Here is a 27,992-nt window from a genome sequence, read left to right as displayed (position 1 = left end):
TACAGCATAGTGATTCAGTTATCCATATACATACATGTTCTTTTTTGTATTCTTTTCCATTATGGTTTATTACAGGATATAGAATATAGCTCCCTATGCTATACAGTAGAACCTTGTTATTTATCTATTTTACATATAGTAGTTTGTCTCAGCTAGTTCTAAACTCCTAATTTATCCCTCCTCCACCCCCTTTCCCCTTTTGGTAACCATAAGTTTGTTTTCTATGTCTGTGAGTCTGTTTCTGTTTTGTAAATAAGTTCATTTGCTCAAATACACAATATTGATGAGTCATTTACATGGTTCTGGCTAAGACAGAATACCAATTGACCCATTAGTTTTAGGATTAACTAGATCATGAAAGGTTTATGCTAAGAAAGACTATGGTAAAAAGAGAATAGTTTTTCTCTCTGTTACAGAACCTACTTTGGGTCCTTCATCTTTTTCTTCTTGCTGTAAATCCCTGTGTTTGCTTATTTTATCCATACAAAATACTCAAGTGTTGGCTAACTTGTTAGCTGTGTCGCAGACTAATTAGTTTAAAGTCTTAGGAATGCTGCTTGAAAAGACTGCTATTTTCTCCTCATTTATTTAATCCCGAAAAAGGAAGTACCAGTCAAGTATCCAATTTTTAAAAAGAGACAGTTGTGCTTCTTCAGCCTCCGGGGTGAAATGCTTTCCTGGGAGGACTTCTTAAGGAATAGGAAAAAGTACTGAGGCCCATGAAGGCTGAAGTTTTCCTTTTTTGGAGTTCTGGGATCTGGAAGCTGCCTAGCTCTTACCCTTCAGCTGTTGCAGGTACGGACCTCAGGCCAGTTGTATGTATGTTCACCAGACGTAGAGAAGGAAAACTGAACCTGCCTCTCCTTTGGATCTTTCTAGAAGTGCGCACCAACTGTTGCATTGTACCTTACTCTTAAGTAGCTCATCTAAGATACTTTGACTACATATCTCATTCTTCAGATAAGCCGGTTATCTGGAGAAGCAGACTTCCTCCTTAGTTCCCAGATTATATTTGGGACTAATAATCATTCCCATTTCACAGATGAGGAGGCTGACAAGTGGGGAGGAACTACCAACTACCCCATATGTTCAAAGAGGCACCAGGTGCCACACCCTGTCCTCGACGGTTAACTGACAGACCATATAAACAAGTTAAATGCCATTTAGATGGTGCTTTACTCTAGACCTTGAGAAGTTTAGAAACAGGAAAATGTTTTGTGATTACCTTTGTGTTTACAGGATCGGTTGTTCGTCTGATGACCTTGGAGAGGATGATCCTATTGGCTGGTTTGAGCTGGAAGAAGAGTGGGATGAAGCAGATGTCAAATTACAACAGTGCAGAGTTGCCAAAGTAAGCATCAGTGAGTTGTGGCCTTCATGTACTCGCCCACTCCCTCCCTTTGTTCTGTAGGTGTTTATTGGGTGTCTATTGTGACCCAGCCTTGTGCTAGCACTGGGACCCCAGAGGGGAACCAGACAGGAACATGACCCTCAAGGAATTCAGAGTCTCGTGGGAGACACAGATATATGAGACCCTGTGACGTGGGCTGTGATAGAGATATCCAGGGGGCTGTTGCAGCCCAGAGGAAAAAATACCTAACCTAGCCTAGAATTCACTAGGGAAGGCGTCTCATAAAGGTGGTGTGATGCCAAGTGTTGAAAGTTGGTTAAGCCATCGTCTTTAGCCAGGCTCAGAGGTGAGGAGAAGGGCATCTCAGGCTGAGAGAGCAGCAAATACACAGGCCTCAATGCGAGAGAGATGTCTTTCCATAGCTATGATTATGTGGCTACTTAATTATTTTAACCTCTGTTGAAAACCATGTAAGAAGCTTAAATAAGAGAAATAAGACCTACCTTTGGGGTTCAGTAAATATTTAGGCAACTGAGTAGTGGATTCTGGAAGGCCCTCAGAAAGGGAGCTTTCACTGTAAAGAGCACATGGTGCACACAGAAGTTGGGCTTTGACAATAGCTTTAGATTTGAGCAGATGAGGCCATGTCCTGGCTCCCAGCATGTGGATTGCTTGTAACTGGGGCTTTGAGATAATCCCTTACAGTAGTCATTTACCACGTAGCTATTTTCTGTTTCAAAATGACTGTGCTACAGAGCAGACGTACTTTTCTTATTCATTCTGTCTTACCCTGAAAAGAGAGTAATGCCATTCCTCTTATTGTGATCCTTCCCAAAACCTGACTTCGTTCAACATTTGTATTGTCTCTTTCCTGTTTGTTGTAGATAATGGACTAATACTTTGTGTCTCCAGTGCTGGGCGTAGTGGTACCTGATAAATTACTAAAGTCATAAGGGGACCTTCCCAGAAAGGTCTTTATCTCCCTTTCATCAATATCCAGGGCTTCTGAGTCCCCTTCCTTACATCTCTCTTGTCCTTTCCAGTATTTGATGGTGAAGTTCCTCTGCACCCGTCAGGAGTCGGCGGAGCGCTTGGGAGTACAAGGCTTGAGCATCAGTGGGTACCTCCGGCCCACGAGAGCGGAAGCGGAACAGAGCATCGTCTGTGCTCACTGCAGGAAGGCCGGGGAGGAGAGCGTCTGTGGGGCCACACTGCTCCTGAGGACCCTTCAGTTCATCCAGCAGCTCGCCCATGACCTGGTAGTGTTGCCTCAGTTGTTAGACCTCGTTCCTTTGGGGAAAGGAACACTAACCAGCAGAACCTGGCCCTGCTGAAGCCATGCAGTGTGAATGAGAACAGCAGGCATCACGCTGCTGTGGTGATGTTGGAAGGTCAAGGGGAGTGAGATGTTGGGTTTTGACGGCATCAGTCAGTGGAAGACTAAGTGGCAAGTGGCCATCGTTGTGAGATTTTCTGGAAAAGACCTTCAGGCAGATCTCAAAGATCCCCAGCTGTGGTTTTCAGGGGTAAAATACGGAGACAAAGCAAGTTTGTGGGATTTCTGTCTTCTTTAAGTGTTAGAATGATTCCTGAAGTGTAGGTGAATTCTGTTTGTTCACTAAAAGTACCGAAATAATAACAGGGTGTTTTTACTGAAATGTAGTTGACTTACAATATTATATTTTAGGTATGCAACATAGTAATTTGATACTTTTATAGATTACACATTATACAAAGTTATGATAAAATAAGGCTATATTCCTTGTGCTGTACATTATATCCTTGTAACTTAAACTTTATTTTATACATAATAGTTTGTACCTCTTAATCTTCTTCACCTATTTTGCCCTTCCCCCCACTCCTCTTCCCTTTGATGACCATAGTTCTCTGTATCTGTGAGTCTATGTGTTTTATTTGTTTCATTTTTTAGATTCCATATGTAAGTGAAAACTTTAAGTATTTGTCTTTCTTCGTCTGACTTATTTCACTAAGCCTAATAGCCTCCAGGTCCATCCATGTTACAAATGGCAAAATTTCATTCTATTTATGGCTGAATAGTATTCCATTGTATACATGTATCACATCTTCTTTATCTATTCATCTGTTGATGGACACTTAGGTTGCTTCCATATCTTGGCTATTGCAAATAGTGCTGCAATGAACCTTGTGTTTTTGATACTGACTTCTACAGTCACTAATAAAAAAAACACAGTGACAGCCCACTCAAAGGAAGATTCTTGCAGCCATCACCATGGAGACCATGGCCTATTACTTCAGGAAGCTAGTCGAGCCCTCTCCTGTATGGTATGCAACAGTGTCTGCTCTTGACCTTCATTCTCCTTGAGGGCACATTCAGAGGCTGGTGGCTCAGTTTGTATATGGATTGTTTGGTCTTTGTTATTCGGGCTCTCCTATCACAGCAGAAAATAGCAAATGAGAGGGAGGTGCTTAGGAGTAGCAGAAGTGTTCGCAGCAGAATTGATCTTTCACCATGCAAGCAGGGAAGGGTCAGAACATACTGCAGTGTAGTCCTGGACAGTAATCATCATCAAGCAAAGATTCACTGATATTCCAGGTATAGTATTTATGAAGTCCAGGAGCCTTCATAGGGGTGTGTGTGTATGTTATGTGTATATATACATTAACATGCACATGTGCACTCACACATACTTTAGAAAGTTTCCAATGAAAAATTGTTGTTCACAGACTTTTTAGTAGTTAAGAGTCAGCATCAGGTATGTTGGAATTTTACATGCGGAGCCACCTTATCCCTTAATAATGTTAAGTTAATGAGCCATTAAGGTATTTCTCTAAATGCATTTTCCAATTTTTTTTTTCTGGTCTTTATAATTTTTTAGGTACAGCAGAAGGAAAGTGGTTTAAAATATAAATCTTTTCTGGACTTTACGGGGCTTGATTTGCAGATCTTCTGGAATTTTTACAGTAAATTAAAACGAAAGTAAGTCAGAATTTATTACAACATGATAAACACAACTGAAAACACTGAATTTTGTTGTTCTAAATGGATAATTTTTTTTCTTCCAAGATTTTTTACTTTCTTCCAGTTTATATTCTGATTTGGAAGATTTGGTTATTATTGAAAATAACATCTCACATTTCTAAAAAATGCTTTATTTGGGCAGTGTTTTGCAAATATTTTGTCATATATCATCACAACCTTGTAATGACAAGCAAGTCAAGTATTGTAATATCCTCATTTTACTAATGAAGAAACGGGATCAGAAATGCATCTCTCTGCCCCAGAGTGGGCAGAGGCAGACTCTCCCATTCCACCTTTCCTCCTCTCAGCTGGCAGTCTTTTTACTGAGCCTGACGCCTAGTGGAGTCCTGTGTAGACAGCTGTTTGGCTTACCTTTTTGCTCTCTGTTCTTTGTCTTCTCTGTAGCCCAAGGGAAGAATGCATCTGTGCCCAAACCCTGCTTCTGCAGCTTCTCCAGAGCTGCTTCTCAGTGCTGCAAGGAGACACGCCGGGCGCCTCTGAGGACGCAAAGGCTCCACGCCAGAGCCCTAGACAGGTGGAGGCCGCCAAGGAGCTCTACACACACTTATGCGATGGTAGGGATTGGGGTTCTTCTGTACTGTGACCCTGTGCCGGTGGCCTGCAGGGCCTCCTGCTGTAGACAGCGGGGGTCCTGTGACCATGCAAGCCAGGAAAGGGACTGCTCCTTTGGAAAATGAGCTTCCTTGATCCTCCTTTGAATCATTACTGGGAGTTCAGGATTTAGTCCCTCCTCCACGACTTCCTCTTGGTTTCTGATATAGAGTTGGGTTATATTGAGAGTAGTTAATATCACACTATTCAGTCTTTACTTCAGCGAGGACACGGGGATGAGGCTGATAGGTTGAGGAGGGAGAGATGGTAATGATTAATTGAGAATAAAACACATGTGACCATCTGAAGTTATCTTTAAGGCTTGGCCAAGTTGTGTCTCAAAAGGATGGAGAAATAATGAAATAAAAACTGGTCTGTAGAATCTTTATTTTCATTAAATGTAAACAAATAAATGAAAAAATAATTTCCTCACACTGCCTGACCTGTACAGAAGTATTTCTTTGCCTTTGGTAGTGAGTTTATGGGCTAGTTAAAGCAGAACATATATCGTAAGTGAATAGATGGAATATATTAAACCCAGTTGTTCATTTTTATCAGTGGTGGATAGGGTGGATGGAGACTCTGTGCCCATGGAAATACTAAAGCAAGAAGTCAGGAATACCCTTCTTAACGGGGCTGCCATCTTCTTTCCTGATCGACAGACCCGGCGGAACCATCTCTTCACCATGATGGTAATTACTTACGTTAAAAGTGTGGATTCCATTCCTGAAGTGTCTTGGGTGAAACTTACTAGTCTTTGTTTTCTCTAGATATTCTCACAGTTTCAAATTCTCAAACGTTTATTTAATACATATTGTATGCAAACTTGTATGTGGGATGCAAATATCTAAGGACATGGCACTGTACAACCTCCATTCCAGAACCTATTCAATCACAAAGGGCGAGTTTAGTCTCCTTCATCTTTATGACATGCTTATAATCAAGTGTTCTTTTTAACGTTTTACCTTTTTGTTATGGGAAAATCTAAAGACAAAACTAGACTAAATAATACATGTAATGAATCCCTCCAACCCCCAAATGTACTACTCATCACCTAGATTCAGTAATAAACTAAAGCTAATCTTACTTCATCTATAATATACCTCACCCACTCCCCCACCCCTAATTATTATTTCAAATTAAATCCCTGACATATTTTATTCATAAATATTTTAGTTTATGTCTGTAAAGAAAATACAACCAAGTTTTAATTCTCAGCTTGGATCTACTCATGCTCCCAGACCCTTTCTCCTTGTTACTCAAGCATCAGCACTGGGGGTGAAAAATGCTTTCAGTATTTACAAGCATTATATTACCAAATGGACTATCCTTATACCAAAATCCAGGTTTTTAATTCTGAAGGCAGTATTTCTATATGAAAATGAGCATGATACATGAAAAAAATACATTAATGATAATGTAAAATAAAACAAAAAACTTTCTTACTAAGCCACACCAAAAGCCTAGATCTAGGTGAAGGAGCTTTAGAGTTTCTAGTGTTTTAATGATGTTAAGACACAGGGAAACATAAGTAAACTAAGATGTACAAAAAAGCAAAATTACAGGCTAATCTTACTTATAAACATAGTTAGGAAAATACTGACAAAATATTAGTAAACCACTCCAACAAAATGTAAACAAAATTATGACTGAGTTGGATTTACCCTAGGAATTCAAGGATGATTTAACATTAGAAAATTAGTCAATGAAATCATAGAGGAAAAAACATTTATAAATGCAGAAAAAAATTTAAGATTAAATTTTGATGATGATTAAAATGATAAAACCATTAGCAAACTTGATGTAAAAGAGAACTCCCTTAATCTGATGGAGGGTGTGTATCTGAAACCTACACTAAACAATATACTGGATGGTGGGTCACTGAAGCATCCCTTTCAAAAGCAAGGAATAAGACCAGGATGCTTAATATCACTACTCTTTGATATTGTATTTAGGGGGCCTAGCCAGTGATATAGAACAAGGAAAAGAAATTTTAAAAATAACAATTGGAAAGAATAAAACAAATGATCATTATTTGTCTGTGTAGTTAAGCAACTAACAGAATTATTGAGAAGAATTTGATGAAGAAAACCAGATGCAGAATTTACAAAGGCATTTCTGTTTGCAACAGCTAATTAACTAGTGCAATAAAAGTGCCCTGCTGCGATGCATTAAGCTTTATAGAAACAAAAGTGGCAATAAAAGAGGCATAAAATGTGGTCCCTGATGCCAAATGACTGCAGTCCACTTGGGGACACTGCCACAAGGAGAAACTGACTCTGTATACTATAGGCATGTAGAGGAGAATCATGTTCAGTTTAAGTGATTGAGGAAGATTTCAGAGAGGAGAGAGGATCTTTGGTTGTTTTCAGCTGTCTACAAAATTTGCATATCAGCTTGAGGGATCAGGTTTTTACCTTCCCATTTTATTGAGGTATAATTGACATACAGCACTGTGTAAGTTTAAGATGTACAGCATCATGATTTGACTTCTATACATCATGAAATGATTATCACAAGAAGTTTAATAAACATCCATCATCTCATACAGATTCAAAATTAAAGAAATATAGGAAACAGGTTTTTCCTTGTGATGAGAACTCTTAGGATTTACTCTCCTGACAACTTTCATATATAATATCCAGCAGTATTAATTTTATTTATCATGTTGTACATTATATCTCTAGTACTTAACTTATAACTGGAAGCTTGTACATTTTGACTGCCTTCATTCAGTTCTTCCCCCCACCATGCCCCCAAACCCTACCTCTGGAAACCATAAATCTGATCTCTTTTTCTATGTCTCTTTGTTTTTGAAGTGTAATTGATCTACAGCACTATGTTAGTTTCTGTTAAACAGCATAGTGATTCGATATTTCTATACATTTTTAAATGATCACCACAAGAAGTCTATTTATCGTTATGTCACCATGTGAAGATATTACATGGTTATTGACTATATTCCCCACACTGTACATTTCTTACCTGTGACTCATTTATTTTGCAGCTGAAAGTTTGTACCTCTTAATCTCCCTCATCTATTTCATTCCTCCTTCTACCTTCCCTCCCCTCTAGCAACCATCTATTCTCTGTGTCTATAACTTTGTTTCTGTCTTGTTATTTATTTTGCTTTTTAGATTGCACATATAAGAGGAATCATACAGTATTTGTCTTTTTCTGGCTTATTTTACTTAGCATAATACCCTCTAGGTCCGTCCATGTGGTCGCAAATAGCAAGGTTTTATGGCTAATACACATTCATTTTGTGTGTGTGTCTTCTTTATCCATCCATCTGTTGATGGGCTCTTAGGTTGCTTCCATATCTTGGCTGTTGCAAGTAATGCTGCAGTGAGTACAGGGGTGCATATACCTTTTCTAGTTAGTGTTTTTGTTTTCTTTGGATAAATACCCAGGAGGGGAATTGCTGGATCATACTGTTTGCCACAGTGGCTGCACCAATTTGCATTCTCACTGACAGTGCATGAGGGTTCACTTTGGATCAGGTTTCACTTTGTATCACCTTTGATAGCATCAGCCAACATGATGCACAACAGGTTTATACTATATAGCACAGATACTCAATATCTTGTAGTAACCTAAAATGAAAAAGAATTTTGAAAAGGATTATATATGTTTATGTATGACTGAAACATCATGCTGTACACCAGAAATTGACACATTATAAACCGACTATACTTTAATGAAAAAAATAATAAATTAAAAATTTAAAATAAATAAATGAAAATAAAAAATAAGTTTAAAAAAGTAAACCTGCCATCTTTTGTTCAGACAGTGGTTCTGGTCCCTCTTAGCGCTAGGCTGGGTGTAAGTCAGCCTATGAAGTGATCTGCCCACCCCAGCTTTCCTCATGCTTGGCAACAGTGGGCCATGGCATTTCATGCTTCTCTAGGTCCCTGGAATATCATGGAATAGACTTCCTGAATGTGCATCTTGTTTTCTAGAAAAATGTCACCGAGCAGGAACACAAGCAGTCCCTGCAGCTCACTTTCCGCTCACTGTGCACATATTTTAGGTAAGTTTATTAATTTTTTTCAGTTGTCCAATATTTCAGATCTTTGCAAAGTTATTTTCCTGAACTATCCCTTCCTTTCATGTGCTTTTGGATTAACCAAATACTTCCCTCACTCAGCCAAGTTCCTGGAGTGAGGTACCAAGTAGTCTCAGAAGTAGCTAAAATAGAGGTAGAATAATAGGCTTATCAAGAGCCTACTCCAGGGGGTGGGTATAGCTTAGTGGTAAGATGCACAAGGTCCCAAGGTCCTGGGTTCAGTTCCCAGTATCTCTGTTTAAAAAAATAAACAAACAAGCAAAACCTAAAATTACCTCCCCCCATTAAAAAAATTAAAATTTAAAAAAAAAGCTTACTCCAAGTTCTAGTCACTGTAGGACAGTTTAGAATTGAACCCATTGGGAACCTCTTTGAACACTTCAGTTTTTGTGTGATGTTTGAAGACAAAAACTGAAGCCAAAGGATTTTGGGGTCCGGTCCTCAAGTCTGAAAACCCGGTTCATTAAAGCCCAGTTGCAGAGGCACAGAGTGGTAATTTCGCAAAAAGTATGCTGGGAGGCATGACGTGGAGACTGTTCCCTGCTTTGACCTGCTAGAGAAGCTCATGGGCCTGTAGGATGCATTCCTGGAGGTGTAGACTCTTGAAGGAGGGAGGGAGCTAAAAGCTTGAGTTTGCAGGTCAGGCTATACCTGGTGTGGAACTGACACTGAAATCTTGTTGGGTTCTCTCTTGGCACCTTTTGAAAATCCCCTTCCTGAAACAGGTGTTGTGCCTAATTTGTCTCCTTTCAGTGATAAGGATCCAGGCGGCCTTCTGCTGTTACCTGAGAAAGGTGACCTGGCCGACATGGACATCAGCGAGGTGCTGACAGTCATGGGCACCCTGCTGTCTGTTGCTGCCCGGGAGGTAAGTGATGGCTGCTCCCTGTTCCCTTTGCCTTATGCCTTTAGGAACACGCGACAGGGCAGTCAGGGTGCCTTCTGCTTTAGCTGTTAATTCTGCCTCCTGCATGAGTCAGTATGTGCTGGAGCCAGGACTGAAACCCTGGCTATTCAACCCTCAGTCTTGTTCCCTTTTCACTAGGTCAGACTTACTGTAAGGTGTATGTAGAGAAATGAGATAGCGTTTGTTCAAGAGAAGTCCTCAGAATCTTTACCGTTTGGAGATCACATGTGTGTCCTTTCTTCCTGGTCACCTGCCTGTGATACAAAGAAAATTAGGGACCTCACTGAATCTCCCAGGCCAGGGATCACTGAGCCATTGAGATGTTTCCTTGAATTATCTTTCAGTAAAAGATGTTTATGGTTATACTAAAGAGAAAGAGTTACATTTAAAAAAATTTTTAAGGTGGTCAAAAATGTACCTAGTCTGAAATTTTTCTCATAAGTCTATTAAATCAATAGGTATTCACTGAATGCTGCTGTGTGCCGGGCCCTGTGCAAGGCACGGGGGCACGGTGCTAAAAGAGCACAGTCTGGAGGAGCAGACAAACATGCAGTCACTTATGACAGTACAGTAAGGGCTGTGAAAGGGCTTGTGGGGACAGAAGAACACACTTGACCCACCTGGTGATGGGAAGGAGTGGAGCTTCAAAAAGGCTTCTTGAAGGAGGTGGTGTTGGAGCTCCTTGTGAGACCACGAATAGAGTCTGACCAAGCAGTGAGGAGGGAGTGTCCCAGATAGAACAGCATATCCAAATAACTGGTGACAAGATGGGGAGGAGCGGGCATTTGACGAGGAGAGTGATAACAAATAGGCTTTGAACATGTTGGGTTCATGGTTCTGGTAGGACTTCAGATGAAGACACCTGGTTGGACACTCAGGAGCTGAGTCAGGGCTGGAAATGGGGCTTTGCCATCATTAACCAACAGGTGATAGTTGAAGCCATGAATGTCAGTGTCCTTTCATTGCCTGTGGGTGTCGTGAGGAACTTACACGGAGAAAGGGCAGCCAGGAGAGTAAAGAGTGACAGGAAGAAATTCAGGGGAGACAGCAACTGAAGGAGGAGAGTTTCAAGGAGAGTGGTCAGCTGAGCCACCAAGGTTAAGGTTAAATGGAGAGGCTTTGCTGTCTAGGTGGTAACTGATATCTTTCCTCAATGGTGTCAGTGAGTGGTGGGAACAGAGGCAGTAGAATGGCAGGGAGGGGAAAGGAAAGATCACAGCAGGTATAGGCAACGTTTTCAAGCGGAATACACATACAAAGAATATGTATTGATGTACAATTTAAAGAAACAACTACCCATTTTAAGGACTAGAACATTACCATTATTTTTGAAGCCTGCCCACCACCCACATGCCCTTCGTGGCTCACCCTCCTCTTTCCTCACCAGAGGTAACCATTTACATTCATCATTTCCTTGTTTTTCTTTTTAGTTACCCCTACATAGCAGGTTTGTTTTGCCTGGTTTGGGCCTTTAATGGAATCATGCAGTGTATAATCTTCTGGGACAAGTTTTTTTCACTCAGCAGTATTTCTGAGATTCATCAGTGTTAATGTATGTGCTGTAGTTTGTGTTTTTTTTTTCACCAGTACACAATATGCCTCTTATGAATCAGCCACAATTTATTTGTTTTACTTGGAGAGTTAGGTTGTTTCCAGTTTGGGGCAATTACATGGCAGTTGTAATATGAACATACCTTGTGGTTCGTATGTGCAGGAATTTATCCCTAGAGTTCAGGTGACTCTTCAGATAAGATGGAGAAGATGATGGTTAGAGAGCCAAGAGGGGTGAAGAATTGTTTTTTAAGGTGGGAGAGATTTGATTGACGGCTCAGGGGAAGGAGCCAGAGAGAAAAGGGATTTGAAGATGTGAGAGAGAAGAGATAACTGGTGGGGTGAGGCTCCTAAGGGGTGGAAAGAGACAGTACACGGGGTAGAAACCATCTGTAAATGTTCTCAGAAACTGTAGGGCAAGAGAGGAGTTTCCATAATACCACCTTTCTTGGTCACTTTTGTGTTGAAAGCTCTTTCACAGTTCCTCCCCGCTTCCCTCGAATCTTTTTGCCTGTGACAGCTGCTCTCTCAGAGGATGCCCTCGGCCGTGTTCTGTGGCTGGATGGCCTTGTAAACACTTTCCATTTGTCTGCTCCCCCGTAGTGTGAGCTGTTAATGCTGGAAGGCGCCCAAGGGGAGGTGGGCTCTGTGCTCTTCTCCCTGTTCTGGTCCGTCCAAGGCAGCCTGCTGTCCTGGTGCTACCTGCAGCTGAAGAGCGCGGACTCTGGAGCCAAAGACCTTGCCATTGACCTTCTTGGAAAATGTGAGTTTCAGTACAAAACCCATGAAAGCAGCTGGGATTTTGGGCTTTGGGAGTGCTGTGACCATACGTGATGAAACATTCCACTCAGTGCAGGTCTACACAGATAAGTTACCTCTAGAAGACCCCCCAGTATTTTCTCGGGGGTTTTGCATCCGAGTTGATTTGTCACTGTCAGCATTAGAAAGGAGACACAGAGGCAGCTGATAAAATTAGTCTTTCATCATTTTATAGCACATGAAGTTACATAAAAACCACGTAAGTGAATAGCCAGATTAAAGTCTGCAAGAGAAAATGTGTGTTGAAAGGCAAGTTAGAAGGTTTGGTGTTTAGAGGAGTTTTCTGCCTTATTTAACCTTATAGGACACAAGGTTTTTTCATGTCTTGTTTGAATCTCACAAAAAATTGGTGGAATAGAAAGGGCATGTATTAAAAAACCTGTTTTAAATCAACTATACTTTTTAAAAAAGCCTATTTTAAAGGCAAAAAAGGGAGGGAGAAGGGAGGATGGGCTCACTAAGCTCTCTTCTTAGTGCTTCATACATAGAGCCGAGTCTAGTTGTGGTTTTCGTTTCATTATTACAAATCAGATCTGTCTTTGGGTTGTTTTTTCGTCTTAAAATAGAATTCTCTAGCATGTCATTCTGCTCAGTTTCCTCATGAATATGGTAGTATACCTAAGTATTTTTACTGTAATGTTGGGTCATTTCACAGCCTGAACATTGCCTCTGCGGTCATACAGCACTTAAGATGATATCGTACTGTTCAGTAGAGTCTGTCTTCCCTGTTTTAATCAAGTTCTCCAAAAAAAGAAAGTCTTGAACTTTTAAAATCTAAAGTACATGAGCACTGCTGTGATCTTTGCTGATAATGAAGATACTCAGAGTAATGTCCCATAAACCCAAGAAAATTATATGAAACCCAGCAGGTTCTGTAATTTTTATGTGGAAAATTCAGTTCTATCAAACATGATCTCAGCAGCTGTGACAAAAATTCTTATGCTGTTGAGTCCTGTCTGTTAAAGTTTGGCCTGTTGGATGGCGCAGCCTAATCATGGGCCTTTTGTGAACAGAGGGAAGGAAAGGCAGACTGGCAGCTGGGTTGGTCGGCTTATAAAAGTGATAACCTCCACCCCGCTGGAGAGTAGCAAAGACAAAAAAAAAAAAAGAATCACTCACTTTAAAAGTAAACTTTTACTGAGATCTGCTGCGCTTTTCCATCCCAGAGGAAAACATTTGTATGACACTTAATGGTCTCATGGTCTTTCTGATGTGGAATACCCTCTACAGCTTCTGTGACCCTCTCCAGCCTTGTCCTTAATGATCACCAAGCAAGTGATGTTTCTACCATATGCAGTATTATGTTTCTTATGTTTTGGTAGATGTGGGACAGTTTTTGGCAAGCCTGAGAGTGATTTTGGAATCACTTTTGTCACAGTACAGTGGAAAAACCATAGTAGAAAAACTATGTAATTCGGTGTTTTCGATGGCAGCTCGTCAACTGGTAAGACAAAGTGACAGCCATTTGTAAGGGGCGGGAGCGGTTTGGTGACCTGCATCCCCAGCAGAGTCTGAGGTGGACGCTAAGAGCTTCATTCATCTTCCTTTAGGTGATCTTTCTGGTGGACTTTTGCACATTAGACATTTCACACTGCACCCTCTTGAGAGAGTTCAGTACCCTGACAGATCTGTTAAAGGAGCTCTGTGGCGACCCTGACGGAGGAGTGAACAAGGTACCCTGAGCTGGCATTTGAACCGGCTTTGCATCTCCCCTGAGGAGTGCTGTGACCATACGTGATGAAACATTCCACTCAGTGCAGGTCTACACAGATAAGTTACCTCTAGAAGACCCCCCAGTATTTTCTCGGGGGTTTTGCATCCGAGTTGATTTGTCACTGTCAGCATTAGAAAGGAGACACAGAGGCAGCTGATAAAATTAGTCTTTCATCATTTTATAGCACATGAAGTTACATAAAAACCACGTAAGTGAATAGCCAGATTAAAGTCTGCAAGAGAAAATGTGTGTTGAAAGGCAAGTTAGAAGGTTTGGTGTTTAGAGGAGTTTTCTGCCTTATTTAACCTTATAGGACACAAGGTTTTTTCATGTCTTGTTTGAATCTCACAAAAAATTGGTGGGATAGAAAGGGCATGTATTAAAAAACCTGTTTTAAATCAACTATACTTTTTAAAAAAGCCTATTTTAAAGGCAAAAAAGGGAGGGAGAAGGGAGGATGGGCTCAGATTTGCCAAAGTCCCAAATAGGGCTTAAGGTCTTAAACTCCACTGGAAATTCATGTTAGTACTGATTTGTAAGAAATAGTTCTGTTAACAACCAAATGACCCAGCGATTCCATTCCTGGGTATATATCCCCCCCAAAACACCAAAACACTTATTCAGAAAAGATACATGTACCCCAATGCTTATAGCAGCATTATTTATAATTGCCATGATATGGAAGCAACCTATGTGTCCATCAACAGATGAATGAATAAAGAAGATGTGATATATATGCAATGGAATACTATTCAGCCATAAAGAAAGAAAACAAATGGTTCTGCCATAGTTAGAAAATGGAAGCTAATCAGAGTTACTCCAGTGTAGTGGAAACCCCATGTCAACTCTGCTGAATAAATGTACGTGGGTTGATATGTGTACATGGGAACGTCAGGTGTGTCTTTAGCCTGTGTGATGGTTTGTGTAGGGCTGTCAGAAGTGGTCCGTCGGGGGCGCTGACGTAGAACGCAGTTTCTGGTGCGTGGCTGGATGCAGCATGATGGAAACCTTTCTTTCTTGACTCATTTTTCTGTGTAGCTGGATGTTGAGACTTGGCAACAGGAACGCCCTGTGGTGTTGCACACGTGGACTAAGGAGTCTGCCCACAACTATGAAAATAACTGCCACGAGGTGTCTGTCTTTGTTAGCCCAGGGGCAACCTATTTTGAGGTGGAATTTGATGAGAGATGTGAAACTGAAAAAAGGTACGACTCCCCTGTTCTTTTTTCCCCCGAGCAACAATGGATCAGAAATGAGAGAAAGGAAGTGACAGAGGTTATGCTTTCACAGGTATGATTATCTGGAGTTTACTGATGCCAGAGGCGGGAAAACACGCTATGACACAAAAGTTGGCACTGATAAATGGCCCAAGGTGAGTGGTTTTCCCAGAGAGTGATGTATCCATTCTCCTCTTGTCAGCCACTGAGGGGTAACAGGTGGTCTTTGTGGGGAAGCATTTAGTTACACTTTTGTGAAAGGAGGAGTTTCTGTCAGAGTTCAGCACCTGTTTTGTACGTAAAGTGTTCTGGGCACAGATGTGCCCGTTTATGTTCCGTCCGTAGCCGTGCTGGCACCACAGTGGCGGGGCTGTCATCACAGCAGAGACCTGTGGCCCAGAAAGCCTGACAGTTTACTGTCTGGTTCTTCAGAGGAACAGTTGGCCACCCCGGGTTATATCACACTGTCCAGAGTAAATGGGGAGTTTAATCCTTAGCAAGAAAGGGCCAATGGGTCCAGGAGGGCCCAACCGTGGTGAGGAAAGCCAGGCGTCCCCTTCACGGTTAGGGTCGCTGGGCTCTGGGGCGGGAGGCTGAGCGTGGCTTCACTGTTGACCTCCTCTCTGCTGTCAGCGCTCTTGGCTGGGAGCAAAGGATTGGGCAGCGCGCTCTCTGGCGGAGTAGGTAGTGGGCAGATGGGCACCTGAGGTTTACAGAGCTGACCTGCAGTTTTCAACTTTGCTGCTTCATAAGGTGCAGTCGTGAATTTTCTGTTTCAGTCACTCCATTGTACATGTTTCCTTTAGTAGTTTTGCTGGGGGCAGTAAGATATAATTATGAAAATATAGACCAATTTTTTTCTTTTATTTTTTGAGCGGGGGGGGGAAGGTAATTAGGTTTGTTTGTTTATTAGTGGAAGTACTAGGGATTGAACCCAGGACCTCATGCATGCTAAGCACGCACCCTACCACTGAGCTATACCCTCCCCACTAAGACCAATTTTTTGAGTCACGGAGACCATGCTTATTGCTGAAATGCTGCCTTCTCCAATCAGTTTGACCACATGACTTCTTTGTTTGTCTTTAGAAAGTGACCTTTAAGGCTGGTCCCCGGCTGCAGTTTCTCTTCCACTCTGACAGCAGTAACAATGAGTGGGGCTACAAATTCACTGTCACTGCCTACGGACTGCCTGATGTCGCCGTGTCTTGGGGGTTGGATTTACAACTGCTTGTTTCCCGGCTGATGGGACGCCTCGCTTCTCAGTGCCTGGCACTCAAGTCTGTGCATCGTAAGTCCACATACTGTCCCTTCTCTTCTGCTACAGCCACGTGGACAAGCACGGTGGTACCCTCTCTCGTGTAAGTTGTCTCCACGTAATGGCAGAGCAGAGGTATTGATAAAATTACCCCTTGATACCTTTTTCATAAAATTTCTTGACTCAGACATTGGGACACATCGCAAAGGATGCTGTGGAGTCCCTGTCTATGGAGAACAGGGCTGGTAGGGAGCTGGGTGCTGGCCGCAGTGCCATCATTCTTTTGTGAGTGAATTTTGGTTTACTCCAATAAGAAGGCAGAAATATAAAATAAATGAATTTTATATTCTTTAATTATGTGACTGTGCGTAAATATGTGAACATGAATTTTGCCTTAAAGTGATTTCTTCAACTTAGTCATTAAATTCATCCAGGAAACAAGAAATAGAATGACTTTCTCACATATCTTATTTCTATATCATTTCTTGAATTTTTCTCACTTTAACAGTAAAATATCATAAATTGCATAATGGAAGAAGCCAAGGAGAAAAGCCATTCTTACTCCTAATACCCAGAGATAACTACTATTAACATTTTCATCTATTTCCACCTAGTCTTTTTTCTTTGTCTATTCATAAAAACATATATGGTGGGTATTTTTTTATTATTATTATTATTATTATTATTATTATTATTATTATTATTATTATTATTATCATCATCATCATCATCATCATCATCATTTTTCACGAACAAGTTTACACCCTATGAACATGTCCCCATAATTAAACATTTCTAAGCGGTCTTCTGTTACACCCTAGAGGTGGTTCACATTCTGTTCTCAGCTTACTACCCAGGTTAGTCTTTTCAGAGGTACCTGTAACAGAAGCTGTCATAAAGAATGGCAGCATTTCAGGACTGCCTGATGGTTTGGGTTCATCAGGGTATGTGCTTGTGAAGCATCACAGTTACGTTCTGCAAAATGTGGGAGAATTCCCTATCAGTCTTAATGCCCAAGTTTTTTTTTAAACCTCTTCATCAATTCAAAGATTCTCAGTACATTAAGGGAGAAACAGCTCTCATAAGCCTTCTTCTTCTCTTTCCAGAATTAGGAAGTAACTTGGCAGTACCTCAGGCAAAAATGGCATTAGTCCTAAACTCCCCCTTGTGGAAACCTGTCTTCAGGCACCAAATGTGTCCAGAGTTGGGATTAGAAGCAAGCTGGCCCACTCACCCACACCAGGATGATAAGGAGGTATTTACTCTTCTCTTGTCTTTGTATTTGGAATGGAAATGTTTACTAATATCTGTAACTTTAAATTATAAACACTTGTGTTTATATCTTATCCCCACAAAGCTGTCAGCTCCTCAAGGGCAGAAACTATCCCCTGTTCACTTGGGGTCCCCACTGCGCACCACAAGGGTCAGCGTAACGGTGTTCAAAAGTACTGAATGACTGGCTCTTCAGTGAAATATAGTAGGTGCTCAGTAAATCTCTCTTGATGGAGTTATTAAACAAGCAGGTCAAGTCTGTTTCCAGTGCCCGCTGAGTCAAACTTTAAATGATTTACACTGTACCTGTTGTTCTCCATGGGACAGTAGCACATTATTTAAGCTTATAATAATTAAAACTAAACAAGTTTGCCCGCTGTCTCTTTCTCATCTCTCTGTCCCCCTCTCTCCGTCCTACTTCTTTTCCTGCCTTCTTCCCTTCTCCCCCGCCCCCACTTATTCAGTAGTTCATTGCTGAGTCCAGGGGCTCTTCCTCAGCTTCTCTTCTCCCTGCCTCTCTGCTCCTCCAGGCCCTCTCTTCTTTTATTCCATGGCAGTCCACTGTCTTCTCTTACCTCTGGCCACTCCATCTGCCTTCTTTATTACCGCTCTTCCTCCTCTGAAGAGTAGGCTTCCTGCTGGCTTTCTCCCCTTCCCTGCCACCCATGGAGACGTCATCCTGTCTCCTCTCTTCTGCTGTCACATTGGTGTGGATAATTCCTAAGTATCAGTTTCCAGCCCTGGTTCTTCTCCCAGGCTCCAGTCAGGTGTCCCCGCCTTCTGTTAGGTATTTCCATGTCAGTGTTCTGACTCCCTTTAACTCAGAAATGTGAGACCAGGACGTCCCCCCAACTGCTCACTCCTGCTGTTGTGATTGTTTTCCCAGGCATTGAGCCACTGCTCCCTGGCATCACCTTTATCCCCACCTTTCCTGTCTGTTCAGCTGCAAGCCCTGTGGATTCTTCCTTGAGATGTTCATCTCTTTCATGTCCTCTGTCTCCATCTTTATCTAGGCCCTCATCTTGCACTCACATTGTTACATTGGTACCTACCACGTTTTTTTTAATCACTGCATTATCTTGTCATTCCACTGCCAAGCACCATTAATGGCTCCCTGTTGCCCACAGGGTGAAGTCTAAACTCCTCAGTGTGACAGTCAAGGCTCTCTGCAGTCTCCTTTCACCTTACCTATCTGACTCTAGTTCCCACCACTCCCCAACTGAGACTTCAGGCCAGGTCAGTCTCCCCACTGACTCTTAACTTCTGCTAATGGTTGTGTTCCTCAGGGCCAAACCTGCCCAGTCTTCAGGGTCCAGTCCTAAGCCCACCCCCTCCAGGAGGCTTTTCTTAATTACTTTAACCTGCCAGGAGCTCTCTCCTATGAATTCTCAGCACTGGGTGCCCCTTCTAGGCGTTTGGCACTTGATAGTCTTTGCTTTATTGTAGTGGTAGTTTTTTAATGCTTTTAATGTTTTATTTATGTTTACCTTTTTTTAACCCATGTATCTGTCTGATCTCCCCAGAATAGATTTAAACTTCCTGAGAGTATGCACCATGTTTTATACTTCTGCTTTGGCCTAGTAGATGTTCAATAAACTTCATTTTTTTAATGAATGTGTTAAACATGATGTTTTTTGTTGTTATTGTTCCCAGGTTAAGAACATCCCTGATGATCCCTGCCACCAATTTCTTCTTGATTTTGCACAGTCAGATCCTGCCCAGAACTTCTGTGGGCCATATTCAGAACTTTTCAAAGGATTCATACAGGCATGTAGAAAACAGGCCCCAAAGACAGATATAGTTGCTGGTTCCACTATTGATCAAGCTGTGAACGCCACCTTTGCTGCTCTGGTGTATCGCACTCCAGACTTATATGAGAAGCTGCAAAAATATGGTAACTTATATTACAGGGAATATTTTTGATCTGAAGGCCAGTTGCTAAGTTTTAAGAAAGCCTATCTTAAATGAAAATTTTTAAATATTTTGGAACATAAACATATTTCTACAACTGTAGACTTCATCTTGTCAGTCCTACTTTGCCAGTCAAAAGATTCGTAACCAATTTATAGTTGGCAGAATGTGATATATAACAAGTAGCCTTGGGTTTCCTAATTAGCAGATAATTTGTCTTTATCCAGAAGTCTCATGGGAAACTGCCAAGAAGTGTAATGGAAGGAAACCTTAACTTGGGTTGTGGTCCCAGCTCACAAACTAGAAGCTGAGCAGCTTTAGGTTAATCAGATAACATTTCTGCACCTTAGTATCCCTGTCTGTGAAGTTTAGAGTTGATTAGCTCTAACATTCTAAGAAACCCCAGTTAAAACCTGAGATGTTTAGGTAATTGAATGTGCTAATAACCAAGGAGAAAAATACAAGTATTAACTCTTATCTTTAGACTTGCAACTTCTTTGTAGCATCATCCCTACTTGGCTTCCTCTGTTAATAGCCTGCTCCTTGCCGTTTCTTTTCCTCATGTTCCCCGGGGATACCATCTCTGTGTATTTACTGTAAACGTAGCCTGCAGCCTAACAGGACCCACAAAAGGAGGGCCTCTCCCCACTCATAATCTTTCAGGGGAAAAACATTTCAAACCCAAAGTGAAGATGAGCTATGGGCTGTCCCAGGCACTTTGGCAGGACATGTGTTCTTCCCATGGTGCGGGTGAAAGAAGCCAGAACAAACGCTCCTTCCTTTAGAGAAGGTCCTCGACTACTGCTCTTACTATTGTTGCTGTTAATATCATTGCTACCTTTATTGCTGAGTCCTTTATCTCACGTCGCAGAGTTTATTTCCTGATTTCTAAAACATCTCAATTACTCCCTCAAATCTTATATTTCCTTTAAGAAGCTGCTCAAATACATCAAACTCAATGAAGCATGAGTGATTTAAGGAAACAGCTGTCACATGGAAGAGTTTATCTCTGCTGGGGGATGAGGGGCGAGCTGATCTGTATGGTTTCAAGCAAAAAATTCAGTATATATTTGCGTATTGTTGTAAGAAAACTGGACAGCCTGTTACCTGTGGGAAATTTTAGTGGAGGGATAAAAGCCTTGTGAGTTAAAGGCTGAGAAACTGAAGATTTCTGGCTGAGGGAGGGTTTCCCCGCTCTTTTCAAATCATGTTCAGATATCACATACCTATTTGCAGTTGAGAAACACACAGTCATATGTGGGAACTGGAAATATTGCACTGAATACAAGTGGTTTCTATAGTACCTACCGCTGTTGCTTTGAAGGAGACACAATTCTTTCTGTCCCTGCCTCTAACGGGCTACTCATGGGTTCTTTAAGACTTAGCTACTTTGAAAGTGGTCCTTGTCTAGATAATTTGGTCTTTGTCTAAAAATTTGTCACCCTTTTGGGTTAGAAATGTAGGGGAGGACTATAGGTAGACTATAAACTGCTTGAGGTCAGGGACCATGTTTGGGTTTTCTCAACATTGTATTTCCCAGTGCCTGGCTTGGAGTCTGACACATTCTAGGTGGTCAGAAAATTAATTGCATTTACATTGGCTCAACAGAGAGGGGCACCCTGCTCTGTTATATTATCCTTCGGTTTTTAGATGAAGAGAAGGGGCAGACCTCATAGTTTTTTCTTTAAAAACAAAATGAAATAAAACTTTTTTGTTATTTTTCTAATTATAAAAATAATTTATGTAGAAACTTAGTACAGAAATGCTTAAATTAATTATCAACTATGATCTCACCACTTCAAGAAGACCACTTCAAGAACACCTCTAGTAACATTTTTCTGTGTATCTACCTAGCCTTTTATTTAGGCATATTTATATGTTTATATATTTATATATACACACTATGTTTTTACTATATATACTCTTTTAAAATAAGATAATTTTGTATATACTTTTTCATAACCAGCCTTTTTAACTTAATATATATTGTGAACTTTCTTCCATGTTAATTATTTTTCACTCACTTTTAATAATTTTTATTTTAACTTTTAATATTTTTTATGTTTTACTCACTTTAATAGTGTATCCATTTCAGATGTTGTTCATTTGAAAAAAGTTAGTTTGAAGTAGCACAGAGAACCCATTACAGGTATTTGTGGTTTAATTGGTAGTTTTTTTCCCCATTCCTCTCTTCCCACACCTAGTGTGTGTCAGGGGAAAACTTTCTATGGGGAGAATTAGAAGTTTCTTTGTGCCTGATGTTGCAGTGGTGAATTGTGTTAACTGAATGTAACCTCTCCTTTCCCCAGTAAACAGTGGGGGCAAGACAGCCCTGGGTGAGGAGTTTGCACAGGTGTACTCCTTGGCAGATGGGATTCGAATATGGATGGTAAGATTTTCCTTTGCATGCAATATTTATATATTTTGAGTTTTCCTACCATGATATCATGGAATGAAGGCAAGTAGCTCTCAATATAACTTTAGGAATTTTTTAAAAGACTAAAACACAGTGATATGAATGTGTAAATATAATTTAGAACCCTTCAAATCATAATGTGGTGAGAGTTGAGAAAGTTAGAGTAAACAGGCTTCACTTGAGCCCTCCTTACGTCCTTCGGTAACCTAGAGGCTGCTCTGTGGAACATAACCTCTTAGACTAGGAGGAAAAGCATTGCTTTAGATCCCAGGCAACCAGTGACAGGTTTAGGCAGAGGAGACTAGACTAGACCAAAGTGAACAGGATCTCTCAAAACAAACTAAAAGGTATCCTCATCAGTGTGGTGAGAGGAGAATCAGAAGAGTCTGTTGACAGAGAAACCAAGGCAGTAGTAGCAGTTTAAGAAAAAAAGTGTCTGATAACATTAGCTACCACAGATGGTTCAAGTAAAAAGGATATGGCAGTTGACAAGGAACACTGTAGATTCTGCTTCTGGTTTAGCATAGGACAGATAGACCGCTAACAGTAGGACAAGATGCCAGCCTTCTCTCCAAGACCTTGGTCTCCCGTACATCACACATGGTCTCCTGGCCGGGCTGTCAGCACCGTGGCCCACACCGTGACCACTGCCGGTGCTGATACAGGAGCACCTTCTCCACCTGGCATTCTCAGCATCACTTAGAGGTGTCCCCTCCTTCAGCAGTAGAATAGAGGTCACGTTTTAGTCCAACCTCTGTTGCAAACCGGGTGTGTAACCCTAGCAAGACCCTTCACTTCTCTAAGACCTCACTTCTTTATCTGTACCAGGTCAGCTTTAGATAAGGGTCCCTCCAGCTCCAGGATTCTGGAATTCTTTAAAGAATAGGGTCATGATTAAAAATCCCTCCCAAATAACAAATAGTTGAAAAGAAGGTAGTTTTGCAGACACCTTTAGGCATCTTCAAAGCCTGGATTATTTCTAGAACAAACGGAAACAGCTCAGTCCTGTGTCCTCAACACAAGACCGTCAAGTTCTCCATGGTCTCAACCCTGTGCTTTTGAAGTAGTTTGCTCTGGCTGCTCCTCGCTGCCCTGTCTGGATACCATAATTATGTGGCTCAAATCCTCCCGCAGTTAGAGATGAAGCAGAAGTCCCTGGTGAGCCTGGGGAACGAGGCAGAAGAACAGCGCGGGTCGGAAGTGGCTGAGGCGAACCCCGAGAGTCTGGGTGAGTGCCGGCTCCAGCTGTCATCACTAGGCCTTCTGTTTTCAGTTCGTAGAAAACCACTGACCCATCTTCTAGATTGGTTTGTTGAAACTATGTTGACCTAGGGGAAGTAACACAGGCACTAAATGTGTTTTTCAAGGACATGTCACAAATAGAAAAGTGCCAGAGAGGAATAATTGTTTATTAGCATGATCCAAATGGAGCCTCTTTCTAGTTACTTCTCTTAGGAGGCATTTTTGAAGTGTGCTCACACTAAATATTCAGTGAAGTTAAGGAATTACTGTTAATTTTTTTAACTGATACCACGGTTATGTTATTATTTTAAACTTTTTTTTTTTTAGTGAAATGTATTGAAAATTTTGCAGATGAAATAATGTGATGCCTGGGATCTGCATGGAAATAATCCAGGGAGTGTGGGGTGGGTGGGTGAAAAAAGACTGGCCTTGGGTTAATAATTATTGACTGGGTGAGAGGTACGTGGAGAAGTCCTTATACTGTTCTCTCTCTATATGTTTGAAATTGTCCGCAATAAAGCTTGTTTGCAGTGTGCTGATAGTCCTGGGGAGGTCATGATATATATAATGAGAGAAAATTCGATTTTCCATTCTGTCAGGGATGTGTATACCACTGAATTAATGGAGGTTATTTCTTGATCTAAATTGTAGGGTTTAAATTATCTTCTCTTTAAAAGTAGGCAACAAGTTTAATTTTGACTTTTTCATTATCTTTGTTGCTTTTTGCATTTAGCAAAAGAGTGTATTCAGAAGAGTATTCTCTTACTAAAATTTTTGCCCATGGGTGTGAGTTCAAAAGAAAGCTGTGACCAGTCGGTGACTGCGGGTGAAGCAGACCGTCCGCAGCCGCGGGACAGGCGCCAGAGGACCAGCTCTGCGGCGGAAGAGCACTTCCCATCCGCCGCATCTCCCAGCGGAGCAGCGGCCCCCGCCGCGGGGGACAGGAGTCCTGGCCTGGACGGCCAGCCCACGCTGCTACCCAGCGGTGGCCCTCCTGCTGCAGAAGCATCCTCTGCTGCAGCCGAGGAGCCCTCGTCACCTTCTACTCCCACCCGGCGGCCCCCCTTCACCCGAGGGCGACTCCGGCTGCTGTCCTTCCGCTCTATGGAGGATGCCCGACCGGTGCCCACGGTCAAAGAGAGGTACCCTGTGCTGAAGGACGTGCTGGACTTCATTAAAGACCAGTCACTCTCCCATGACAGGTGAGCACCTCTCTTCTCACGGGGCAGGTACCCAGTCTCGTCAAAGACTTGAAGTTCATGTTAGAAATGAGCAAATAATGCCTGAAAGAGAAGATACGTCTTAGAGTGTTCAGGAAAATTTTTTTGATTTTCTTTTCTTTTACAGAAGTATTTTTTCATTTGAGATTTGTACGTTATACTGTCTGTAAATTATACCCCAATAATGTACTATTTGGATTAAAAAAAAAAGAAACGTTTCTTTGGCTAGCTGTCAAAATAAATCTCTCTTACTTTAATCCTGGGAGAAATTTAGGAATTGATGTTTTCTGACAAAATTCTTTGTCAGTGGGCCTACCTCTGGAAGTATTGCAGGTCTCGATTTCCTGTCCTATGAGTTAAAGCTCTGTCTCTGTGGCTTGCCACAGAGACAAAGTGCCTTTTTAATTTGTTGATTGTTTAATGTGAGTGGTCGGCTTTCTGGACGTGCACTGTTGTGTAGTGCTGCTGAGTAATGACAAAAGTAGTGCACAGGTGTTGATATCCTTCCTGAATGACACCTCACAATAGTATTTGCTTTTTATTAATTTGGCATCAGAACTTGGGTGGGGGCTCTGTTTTCTTTCTGCCCCAGCTCGAGAGTTTTCTGCGTATTCCTGACTTGAGTTCTGTCTCCAGTGTTGTCAAGGTTCTTTCCTTGAGGAAGGCCCAAGCCCGCAGCATCCTCGAGGTCCTGAGGATCATTCAGGGTTGTACGGAGTCCCTTGGGCAGCCTCACTGCTTCCACCCTCCTTACATACTTTTCCTGTTGGAACTTCTGACCTGCCAGAAAGAGTTTACCAAGTAAGTTCGAAGTAGAAGTCTGCTGGGAAAGCTAGCAGGAGTCGTTTTTTAAAAAATCCTAATTGTCTTCTCTAATTAAGAACTCTATCCATGTAGGATACAAATTTACATTTTTGGAAAGTTCATTCTCTCATTCTAAGGAAAAATGGGTTCTATCCTTTTAGTAAGTAAATGCTAGAACATATTTATTCCTCTTGATGAGTTTATCATTTTAATTTTACCAGACAGTGAGGATTGTGTTCCCCATGTACCCATACTCATCATTTGGCTCCTGGAAGCTGTGAGCTAAATTTAATGCTCATTTACAATAATATCATAGATCTAAGTACCCCACAAGGTTGTTTCAAAAGCCACTCAAGTATTTTCTGAATGACTGTGCCCGGCACTATTCTAGATATTGTGTGTGTGTGTGTGTGTAATGTTACTATATGGTGATTTCATACAGAGTGACCTAATTTGTGCGATTGGGGAAGGCAGGCTGAGGAGATGACATGTAACCAAGAGATGAATGGCCAGCTGAGGTCAGGGGGAAGAGCACTAAAGGCAGAAGGAACAGCACAAAGATCATAGGGTGGGGGATTAGCCCAAGGAGCAGAGGGAAGCCAGGGTGCCTGAGTGAGAAATAGGAGATGGGGTAAAAAAAAAGAGGGCCCATATCGTATAAAGCTTTGTAGGATATGATTTAAGGTGCTTGAATTTTACACAGAGTTGTAGATGGGAAGCCCTTGGAGAATTTTAAGCTCAGGAGGAACACACCGCGATTTGTATTCATAAAAGATACTCCTGGCTACTCTGTGAAAAACAGTGTAAGGAAGAAGAGCAGTTGGTCCAGGCAGAAGATGATGGTGGTTTGGACCAGGAAATAGTACTGGAGATGGAGAGAAAAGGATGAGATTTAGGATACATTTTGGAGGTAGAACTGTCAGGACTTACTGGTGGATTAGATGTAGAGGGTGAATGAAAGGAATCATGGGGAAAGAAACACCTAGGGTTTCAGCTTGAACAGCTGAACGGATGATGATACATTTTACTAAGTGGGAAGAGAGTGGAAGAAACAGACTGGGGTGATAATCAAAAGTTTTGTTTCAGCTGTGTTAAGTTTGAACTGCTTCTTTCATACCCAAGTAAGAATATAAAAAAAAAATAGAGATAAGAGTTTAAAGTTCTCAAAAAAAAAACCAGGACTAGGGATAGAATTTGGATGTTGTCAGCAGATAGATGGTATGTAAAGCCAAGAGACCAGATGAGACCCTTCGAGAAAAGAGTACAGAGAGACAGTTGGGGCTCAGGACTGAGCCATAGGGACACTTCTTTATTTAGCTGAAGTCAAGCAGAGGAAGAGGAATCGGCTAAGAAGATCACGGAGTGGCCATTAAGAACAAAAACCAGGGGATGGTGGTGCCTTTGAAGCCAAGAGAAGAATTTATCTCAAAAGACACCGGTGGTCAGTTGTGTTAGATGTAGACGTGAGAGGTTGAGGAGACAAGAGCACACTGGATTTGACAGTGGTCTTACTGGGACCAAAAGCCCAGTTGGACTGGGTTGAGAGTAGAAGAGGGGTGAAAAAAGGGAGAGGGAGACGAGACACTTATTTCAAGAAATTTGGCCTTAAAGGGGAGCAGAGGAATAGGGTAGTAATTGGAGGGGCTGTAGGATCAGCTGAGGATTTTGAAGAGATAGTACGTTGTATGCCGGTGGGGATGACTCAGTAGTGAAGAAAACTCGATGCAGGAGGAGAGGAAGCTGTTGCATAAGTAGAGCAATCGGCCTTGCAGAGCCAGGGAGACTGGAACTGCGCAGCAGTGGGGAATGCGGTGTGGGTAGAGGTGCAAGTTGGTTGTTAGGTTTGGTGAGAAGATGGGGGAAGTCCTGTAGGATCATTTCTGTTTTTAGAAAATAAAAATTGAGGATAGTTATCAGCTCTAAATGAAGGTGTAGGAGGAGGCTGTGGCAGTTTAAGGAGAGGCTGGAAAGTTTGAAACAGTAATGAAAACTGAGAAAGCCAATCTGATCACCTGACAATTTGGAGTGCTGGTTTGAGAATTATGGTTGTGACTTGATGGTGGTACTAGTCAGACTGGTTGTGTGGCGTTTCCTCCAGCAACGTTTAGCAGTTTCAATACAGGTGTACAGTTTCCCAGGCAAGCACTTGGAGGGAGAAAGCAGCAAGGGGGTTGGTGATTGCTCAGGCGTGGTGGTGGTGAGGGACCTTGGAATCGAAGCTGAGTATGGGGCGAAGGGAAAGCATGGCGGGCATGGTAGACTGTGAATGGGAGGCAGTGTCATAGATTGGGGCTCACTGGGATCAAGAAGGCTACTGTGGGAGTCCCAGAATAGGTGAGCAGAATGAGAGGTCACGGTCAGAGTAAGATGCTCTAAAGTCAGGATTTCAGAGGCAGTGCCGTTAGTGCAGTGTCAAGGTCAAGGAAATGACCGTCAGATTGGGATGGCAGAGGGGATGGAGGAGAAGATCATTAGAGGTGAAGAAGGCAGAGAATCCAGGAACAGGGGAACTGGGGCATCCTTCCCGTGGATGTTGATGTATCCAAGGTGACAAGGATCATGACAGAAAAGACACTGAGCTTGGTTCTAAAATCATCAGTGAAAGGAGGCGGAGGGGTGGGCTTGACTGTG

At 41.9% G+C, this 27,992-nt stretch overlaps 1 protein-coding gene across 3 annotated transcripts in view; it reads left to right on the top strand.

Annotated features, from left to right (window-relative positions):
- ZZEF1 (zinc finger ZZ-type and EF-hand domain containing 1) overlaps positions 1-27,992 on the top strand; it is a 94,405-nt gene that overhangs the window by 32,498 nt on the left and 33,915 nt on the right. For all 3 annotated transcript variants that reach the window (XM_064495049.1, XM_064495048.1, XM_010987925.3), the window contains exons 12-30: positions 1,240-1,351; positions 2,395-2,610; positions 4,210-4,310; positions 4,758-4,927; positions 5,523-5,656; positions 8,927-8,997; positions 9,787-9,901; positions 12,095-12,254; positions 13,633-13,754; positions 13,861-13,983; positions 15,063-15,229; positions 15,315-15,396; positions 16,328-16,529; positions 17,603-17,751; positions 19,422-19,662; positions 21,989-22,068; positions 23,230-23,323; positions 24,071-24,539; positions 25,194-25,358. In XM_064495049.1, coding sequence (XP_064351119.1) covers positions 1,240-1,351; positions 2,395-2,610; positions 4,210-4,310; positions 4,758-4,927; positions 5,523-5,656; positions 8,927-8,997; positions 9,787-9,901; positions 12,095-12,254; positions 13,633-13,754; positions 13,861-13,983; positions 15,063-15,229; positions 15,315-15,396; positions 16,328-16,529; positions 17,603-17,751; positions 19,422-19,662; positions 21,989-22,068; positions 23,230-23,323; positions 24,071-24,539; positions 25,194-25,358 — 2,973 coding nt within the window. The remainder of the gene's footprint in view (positions 1-1,239; positions 1,352-2,394; positions 2,611-4,209; positions 4,311-4,757; positions 4,928-5,522; positions 5,657-8,926; positions 8,998-9,786; positions 9,902-12,094; positions 12,255-13,632; positions 13,755-13,860; positions 13,984-15,062; positions 15,230-15,314; positions 15,397-16,327; positions 16,530-17,602; positions 17,752-19,421; positions 19,663-21,988; positions 22,069-23,229; positions 23,324-24,070; positions 24,540-25,193; positions 25,359-27,992) is intronic.

The sequence above is a fragment of the Camelus dromedarius genome, chromosome 16, assembly GCF_036321535.1.
Source record: "Camelus dromedarius isolate mCamDro1 chromosome 16, mCamDro1.pat, whole genome shotgun sequence".
Taxonomy (NCBI): Eukaryota; Metazoa; Chordata; class Mammalia; order Artiodactyla; family Camelidae; genus Camelus; species Camelus dromedarius.
Note: the sequence above shows the minus strand (reverse complement) of the source record. Positions and strands in the feature narration are given on the sequence as shown.